Source organism: Octopus bimaculoides, chromosome 18 (genome assembly GCF_001194135.2).
Source record: "Octopus bimaculoides isolate UCB-OBI-ISO-001 chromosome 18, ASM119413v2, whole genome shotgun sequence".
In the NCBI taxonomy this organism is placed as follows: domain Eukaryota; kingdom Metazoa; phylum Mollusca; class Cephalopoda; order Octopoda; family Octopodidae; genus Octopus; species Octopus bimaculoides.
The window spans coordinates 11,907,247-11,916,607 of NC_068998.1; the positions used below are offsets into that span (position 1 = coordinate 11,907,247).

The 9,361-nt window shown below is 32.3% G+C and overlaps 1 protein-coding gene across 5 annotated transcripts in view; it reads right to left on the reverse strand.

Moving 5' to 3' along the window:
- Nucleotides 1-9,361, reverse strand: part of LOC106868645 (transcription factor 12) — a 148,137-nt gene that overhangs the window by 91,297 nt on the left and 47,479 nt on the right. For all 5 annotated transcript variants that reach the window (XM_014914010.2, XM_014914011.2, XM_014914008.2 and 2 more), the window contains one exon: nucleotides 2,195-2,279. In XM_014914010.2, the coding sequence (XP_014769496.1) occupies nucleotides 2,195-2,279 (85 nt within the window). The remainder of the gene's footprint in view (nucleotides 1-2,194; nucleotides 2,280-9,361) is intronic.

The window sequence follows — 9,361 nt, forward strand, 5'->3', positions numbered from 1 at the left end:
ATATATATATATATATATATATATATATATATACAGTAATGCCTCAATATGAGTTAATATGTTCCCAGACACTGCTCATAAAGCAAAACCTTGTAAACAGAAAATAAAACTCGTAAAAGCTCACAAACCCGAGGTCTCATAAAGTAGGTCCTCAAAAACTGAGAAGTATTACTGTGTGTGTGTGTGTGTAGACAGACAGACAGATAGACACACACACACATCAAGCTTCTTTCATTTTCCATCCACTAAATTCATTCTTAAGGGTTTGGTTGGCCTGGGGCTACAGAAGATATTTGTCCAAGGTGAACACAGTGGGACTGAACAAAGATCACATAGTTGGGAAGTAACTTTTTTCAACCACACAGCCATGTATATAAATATATGTAGATATATATATATATGTATGTACAGGTATGTATACAAGATACTCTTCCCGCTGTTAACCCTTTCCTGTTTTTCAAGTAACAAGATTTTAATCCTACTTGTCAAAAGCACAGAGTTACGGTCAATTTGTTGACATGGAATTGTCAACATAATGTCACCACTTTTACTTGAGCGAATATGAGTGAAGACATTGCAGAATGCAAATATTCACACAAGCACTCACACGCGCATGCATGTACATACAAACACCCACAGTGAGTGTACACACACATACAAAAGTAAATATACCTATATACATATATGCACACACACACATGCATTATGAATGTATGTATCACCTTCATAATCAATACCACCGTTATTACACCAACTCTCTGTTCATTATCATATCATTGACTGATTATCTACATCACTTTTGTTTTTCAATGATATTTCTTTTTATACATTAATATTAACTATTAACTAACACTAACACCCATCAAGTTTCTCTTCCCTTTGGACTAGCTGACACTCGTCAACCTCCCTATCTTCATGTATAATCCATACATTTTCTGAATATATATTTCCAAGCTAGCATGGGTTACATATACACTCACACAAAATAACAAACAGATAGTAAAATATAATTGACATAATATATTGTGTATATGATATATATATATATATGTGCATGTGTAAAATACATGAACATTATATGCAATTATGTATCATAGATAAACTAGCAATGGCACCTGGTATTTCCTTGTGGTGGGGGTGTTAATGTTTATATACACATATACATATTATGGGCTCTCCAGTTGTAGATGATAGATGAGTTCCGCAATTTCTTGCTCAACAACTTGCACACACGATTTGTTTATAGTGATCAAATGTTTGTGCTGTACATTAGCCCACTCCCTCTGTCAAATCGACATTACCTATACAGGTGCATGGTGTGCCACAAGTCAGATGTCGAAGTGATCACAGAGCAATGTGTAATGATGTATTTTACTGAAGAACACAATGCACTGCCAGGTCCAGGAATTGTACCCACAATCTAGTCATCATGTGTGCAACATCCTAACTACCAGGCCACGAGCCTTCACTCTCTCACTCTTTTTCTTCTCTCTCTTGCTATACACTCATACATGGATGTACATACAATCACATGCATGTATGTATCATTAAAATCATTGGGTCAGACAGAATTCATTGAGGCAGGTTTTCTACTAATGAATGCCTTTCCTGTTGCAAACCCTCAACTGTTTCTATAGTAAAATTTTCCCAATGACCAAACTGTTTTAGGCAAAAAACTGAAAATAAGGGGCACCACTTTTATGACTGTGGCATTCATCTATAATCGAATCATCACATAATTCAAGACATAGTGGGACATCTCGTCTTCACCCACAAATGTGTGTGCGTGTACATGCATGTCTGTGTGTGTATGAAGGCACATGGCTCAATGTTTAGAGCATTGGGTTCACAATCATTCCCAGACCATGCTATGTGTTGTGATTTTGAGCAAGACACTTGCACACACCCACATCTCAGAACTGTGTTACAATAGTCTCCAAATAAATTTTATCACATCAAGTTTCATAAGCTTTTCACCTAGTGTTGGGCTATCTACCACTGAGACGACTTGCATTCTTTTGTTGTTGCCACTACTAGAATCTTCAGGCCATATGGACAGAATAGACCGTAGACATGGTCAGACTTCTTCCAGTCTGCATTCCATACAGGCTATCACAATTCGAAATGCAGAGTGTAAACCCTGCAGAATCATGAAGTTCACTCTTCAAATTTACCCAATGGGAAAAATATTTACCTGCTTTATATCCTCCAGAATACATAGAGTCCATATTTGTGGTTCCATTTTTGATTCCTTGACCAGCAACTGGCGGCGAGAACATCTGAGAAAGAACAAAAAGATTCAGCTTATTATTATTATTATTATTATTATTATTATTCAGTATCAATAATTTCAATATAACCTGTATAGAATATAAGCAAAATAGTAAATACAATCGGTGTAGAAAGATAAAGATGCGAAACCATCTACATATAAATGAATTAATGAAACAATTGCCGAATCAAGAGACAGAATCTGCCAATTCTTTTGTGTCAAAGATTTGAATGTCTTATGTAACACTGAAGATAATACTATCCCAAGTGGAACCAATTGAAAGGTAAACTACTGAGGTCAGCTTCGGTATGGTTAATGAGGCTACAAAAAAACCCAAAATAACCCCCAAAAAAACCTGAAGGATAGGAAAGCAGCAAGTTCAATATCATCAGGAATAATTGTTAAAATTCTGAAAGCAGCAGGATATGTGTGGCACACACACACTCTAGTTGATCATGTAGGGCACACTTGAAAGTTAGTTGATAGATAAAAGCACTGTCAATAGGTGCAGAGGCAAAAGTGCATTGGAAAGAGGTCCAAAAATGATGTGCGAAGTCAAAAGTACCCGATAATAGCTTTAGTAAATTTAGTTCAGGGCTTAAGATTAGTTTAGATAATATAGTTTTAGTTTGTGCAATGACTGCAACAAACTGTAGGCAAAAAACAAGCCACTCAGTTAAGCATTCAACCCAGAGGCCTTCACTCCACAGTCTCTATAGGAGAAAAGAAACTGGGTAAAAATGGCTAGTGAGAATAACAAACAACATGTAAAGAGTACTTTTAGCAATATTACAGTTGGCAGTGAGTTCACTGACAATTTTGTGTACAGGTAAACGTTCAGTAGGGTTCTGTACTGAAGCACCCTTCTATTAATCATTGTTCTTGTGGTCACAACCAGTGGCTGTTCTTTAGAACTTTTGTATGCTGATTGTTTGACTCTCAAAGCAGTTCTAAAGAGTTGCAGAAAATTTAAAACCTAGAAGCATAGTCAACAGACCTGAAGGGTTAACATGTGAAAGACCAAAATGGTGGTAAATGAGACTATGAAATGCTAATGCCTCAAACAGTAGTTGGAATGCTCATGAAATGAAGTCAGTAGACATAGTCAATAGTTTCTGCTACTCAGGTGGTTTATATAGTGCTGGAGGTGTTTTAACAGAGTAAAATAAGGGATGAAAAAAAATTTAGAAAACTGTTGTTACTGTTGGCAACAAAAGGTTATGGAAAGCAGTCTGTAGGAATCATGTGTAAAAGATATAATGCTAAATGGAAAAGCTAGTGTTATGATGAAGACAATTGATATAAGATAGCAATCTATACAATAGTATGTTCCTACCTACCTTCTTTGTAAACACTAAGAGAAGTAACTCAAATAAAGTAAAGCAGCTGGTAGTTATAGTAATGATAGTGGAAGGGATACTGGCAGAGATCTAATAGTAGAATGAATGAAAGAGGAAGAGAGAAAGAAGGGGAAGGTGGAAATAGTTGAATTAATGAAGAAATAGCAAGAGAAAACATGAGAGAAATAGAGAATGGAGAGAGAAAGCGAATAAGACTGAGGATTCTAAGATGTGAAGGTTTGAGTAAAAGTGCTGAAGTATTATACATACACGAGAAAAAGGGTGAAAGTGATGTGGAGAGAGATTGAAAGAGAGAGAGAAGGAAGACTATCAGGACACAGCAATATTTGTGAGATCTGTACATCTCTTAGTCCCTCTCCCTCTCTCAGCATGTGTTTGAAGTGCTTTTGAATTATATCTTGGTACATAAAATAATGTCATCTTTAGTTGAAAGTAATCCTTCACCACACACTGAATTGTGCATTGAAGAGTATTTACATTCAGAATAAAGCACATAAACATGGTTAAAGTATAACTCTACTTTTCAGCACCATACCAACATTCGGAAAAGGGAACCAAAAGCAAATCAGAAGCAGTTGTCTTCGTTATTACAAAAGTGATACCTGAAGAAACTCAAACTTGTAACAAGTAAATTTTCCATCATATTTATAATTTCATTGCTTATTGAACTGCTAAAATTTTGTATGTTCCTATTCTGCATCCCATCCATATCTCACTTTCTCTAATATATTTGATGTGTCATATGTACTAGATAAAGCTTGCCTTTTCCCTACCTTTTGTATTAGTATTCTATTTATTATTTTTAATTTTTCTTTTTGTTTGGAAGAAGTACCTTTTCAATTTTGAAGTGTTTTTTTTTTTTAACAGGTCTAGTCAAAAGCTTGTAACAACCTATTAACTTTTAATGTCTTGCAGTACTTTCAACATAATTAATTCCAATCCAATTAGGAACAAAAGATGTTAATGAAATGCAAATAGTTGAGCATAAAATTCATAAAATTATAACTATTGCATGAATTTGGATGAAATTTACTGATACAAAATAATGATTGTTGGTAGACATTGTAACTGTGGCTTTTACCTGTTGCTGATTATTACCTGTTGTCATGCCATTTTCATTTGCCCAAGTAGGTTGAATACAGTTAAGTTGATGGCATATAAATGTTTTCAAACATATCTACTAGATATTGATTCCTGAGTATCAATTTCCTGTCTTAGCGTTCAATTTATGCTCATCTCTGTAACTTGGAAGCTGCAGAACTCTCATTAGAATAGGAATTGTGAGATATGTCTTCATCTCCTCCAAAGGTGTTGTAAGGCCTAACAAATTAGTGTCATTTACTCGTATTACCATAATTATGCTCTCCTTGTCAACCCAATCCTTACTAATGAAAACAACTGATGCAATAACAACAATGTGGTAACTCCACTCCTATTCAGAATTGATAAATCCTAACTGAAATATCATTCTATTTATTTTCTCCAAGTCTAAGTTTTCTGTCTCTAATCATTAATAAATAAACAATAAATAAATCATTAATAAAATATCACTGAATTATAATTCATCACTTGAGGTATTCATTTGCTCAAAACAATCCAGAGAAATTCACTTCATAATCCCCTATTTCCCAAAGAGCATATAGGGTGCAAACAGGAATTCTTTGAAGTTCTTCCTGAAACAAAGCTAAACATTGTTTCTTACACAGAAGAATGCTTAGTTTCAATTTTGACCCCCAAAGAATAACACTATTTGAACTGTGATTATTTGCAGTTTGGGGTTTGGTAACTGTTGTGGATACTTGCCATATTGAACATTAAGAGTTAAGATACTTTAGCTAATATCAAAACTATTAAATGCTACAAAACTAGTGTTGCTCTGGATTTGTTGAATCCTATTTCCCTTGACAAACCAAAAGATAATTTGGATAACATTTTGATTTCAGAAAAGATTTCAGAAAACAAAGGAACTGGAAATATTTTCTACATCAGCTATTCTTGAACTTCAAATGACATCACTAAATATTTTATTCACGACAAGAACATCAAGTCTTACAGAATGTTAATATAATATTCAAAAATATGTAATACTGTCACTGCTTAAATATTTAGATGTGACAGTATTACACTAGAATAGTACCATTTATCTTTCATATATAGCAGACTATAATGAAAGTGAGGCAGCAATTCAGAGGACAGAAACACAAAATAAATAAATAAATAAAAAAAACTCAAAATACAATCAGCAGAGTCTTCTTAATGAAAATAACTATATATCAAAAATATTTTTTAAATAAGAAATTGATGAATTAAACTGAGCAAACTAATATCTATATAAGACTAAATCACTAATGAATACATCAGTTAATTTAACATTTCATTCAGATAATTAGATTAATAGCATCAGAAATAAAAGGTCAAGAAAAAAGTCATAGGCAGATTAATAATATCATTAACAAGAATAGAATTAGATGATTTCTGAAAGAAAGAAAAACATCATCTGATTTTATTCCTGCATCATTAATCGTTTCAAAATATATTAAAGGAAGATTGAAAATATAATTTGAAGTAATATAAAGATTGTTACAGAGCCCTAGTAAATGATTAAAAATTTTCTTTTTTTTTTTTGTTTTAGATAATAATGATCCATTTTCAATTAAATAGAAAAATTAAAACAAGGAATTGTAATAAATTATACATACATATATACATACATATATGTTTAAGTGTTATGAAAATGCTAAATAAATAAATGATCATTACAAGCAAGTCAATTCAGCCAAAATGAACAAAACAGAAATCAATCAACCATTGTCAAATAAAATGTCATGTTCTTTTAATACTTTTTTTTTTTTTTTTAAGGTGGCAGACTGGCAGAATCATTAACATGACAAACAAAATGCTAAGCAGCATTTCTTCTAACTCATTACATTCTGAGTTCAAATTTCACCGAGGTCAACTCTGCCTTTCGTCCTTTCAGGGTCAATAAAATAAGCACCAGTTGAGCACTGTGGTCTATATATTAGGCGAGTTCTTTCCCACCAATATTCAAGCCTGGTGCCTATAGTAGAAAGGATTATCATTATCATCATCATCATCATCATTATTGTTGTTGTTGTTGTTATTATTAATGTGGAGATCTGGCACAACCATTCACCACCTTAGTAGTTCTACCAGTTCACCCGACAAAATAGTTAATGGTATTTTGTCTATCTTTACATTCTGAGTTCAAATCCCACCAAAGCCAACTTTGCCTTTCATCCTTTTGGAGTCAATAAATAAGTATCAGTCAAGCACTAGGGGTCAATGATGTCCACTTAAACCTTCCCCCATGATTTCAGGCCTTGTGCATATAGTATACAGATTATTATTATTATTATAATAATATTAAGTTCAAATTCCACCTTAGTCAATGTTGTTTTTCATCCCTCAGGGGTTGATAAAATATAGTAGCAATTAAGTATTTGGGATCAACTTAATTGATTTAAACTTTCCCTTAAAACTGCTGACCTTGGGCTTAAATCAGAAATAATTATTTATTTCATTTTGAGACAGAATCATATCACTGCAGAATATTAAAAAACATTGTCTCTTTCTAGTAAATACTTTGAAATAGTCTTTTACAAATATAATAATTATATCATTTAGATGAAGGAAAGGTACTAAATATAATAAAGCCTTATAAACACTAATTATAATGGCAAAATGAGCCCAAATCTCACAAAAGAACAATTCACATTTTTAAGCTTTGACTTCAAAATCCTCAGTGAAACTCATAAAAGCACTTCTAAAATTGTCATTTTTTCTTTGTTGTGTCTTTTAAATTCTCAAAAGGATAAAATCTAAATTTCATTAGCTCCCTTCAAATCTAAACATATGAGAAACGCAAGTAGTGCAGCGGGTGCATGTGCATAAATGTATACACATGTAAAATGAGCACAACAACAACAACAACCAGACAGTTGCACAACTACTGCATTGTTAACAAAGATGAGAGAAAAGACAAACTTATTTTCATATCCAAAATACATCCAGCTAATGTCATAAACAGCTCTGCAAAAGTTATCGTTTTTCTATTAGCTGTTTCTACAGTAGTCTTCTAAGTAACATTATCTTGAACACATGTTTAGAGGCTGGCCTTTCTTTTTAAGACATGCAAATTTTTATACCAGAATATATTAAGAATTTTGTGACATTATTCCAGAGCAAGAAATAAAAATAAAGAATAGGAGCAACTTGATCGAACTTTCTGTTCCCAACTCACTTTCAAATTACTTATTGATCTTGACAGATAAGTAGAACAAAAAGGAAATAGTTTTCTATAAGAAACTCAAAAACTCAATAGTGTGAAAGCACTAGATTAATTTGCTTTATATATATATATATATATAAAATTATAGTTTTGATTTTCAGAAGGAAAAAATACATACAAATACAAAAAAAATCTCATAAGTACAATACATTTGTAATAAGTAAAATAAAATGCCAGAAATATTGTGTTAGGAAAAAAAAGGTACAATTTGTACTTGCATGTACACAAATAACATACATGCAGCTTGTGAGACCAATGACCAAGCCATTTTATCTTTTTGCAGTGATTTCCTGCAATATTCACTGATTTCAAATACAGAAAAAGACAGATTTATTTTTGAGAAAATTTAATTGAAAATATAGTAAATCTGAATTCCATATGAAATTAAGATTTACAATCTTTTATGGATTTTATCAGTTTCAATTCATGTGTGTGTGTGTGTGTGTGTGTGTGTGTGTGTGTATTTGTTTTTACTTGTTTGCATGGCTGTCATGCATGGTTTGGTTGGACTGTTTAAATGGAATGCTAACCACTAAACATTACAGCAAACTAAAGTTGATATCTAGCACCTTAATATCAGAACATCAAAGTTGTGTATGTGATTAAAAAAAAAAAAAGATTTATATATCTAATACTGAAGTATAAATCTCATCACTTAAAGCTCCTTCTTACCCCTAGCCATACATACTTTCCTTCTAGTTGCAAAACCTAACTCTTTAATATCCTCATATTTCACTGCTTTATTTTATTTTACTTTTTTTTCCTAGGATAATCATGTCATGAAGTGTCACTTATACATCAGTATTTCAAGACTTTCACATTCCAATCTGACAAAGGAGAGACTAGTAAATACTTGCTGTTAAAACAATGTATTTATTTGAATTTAGTAAATATGGAACTACACTTTGAAGCAAATTCAAAGTATGATATAATATGGAAAAGATCCTAAAATTAGTTGGGGGTGACCAGCCTGAAGTGAATGTTATTGAATCTCCAAAACAACAGTAACAAAAAGAGTTTATGAAAGTCATGATAGTCGTAGTGGTAGTAATAATAGTAATAGTCAACCTGTAGAATAGCAAAAAAACATTAATAGCTTTATTGCATTCAATAAAGAGAGACCGTAACACAAACCAAGTAACAAATGATATTTCATAACTTATACAAAAGGAGTTTAAATGTTAATTGAAATAAGAAGTGAAAAAATATCTAAACAATTTAAAATTCACAAATTAAAAAAACATTACATTTCTGACTCAGAGTTTATCAATATGCACTGCTTTCCAACTTGTATATATATATATATATATTAACGTCCGCTTTCCATGCTAGCATGGGTTGGACGATTTGACTGAGGACTGGTGAAACCGGATGGCAACACCAGGCTCCAATCTAATTTAGAAACTCTGCCAAATTAGA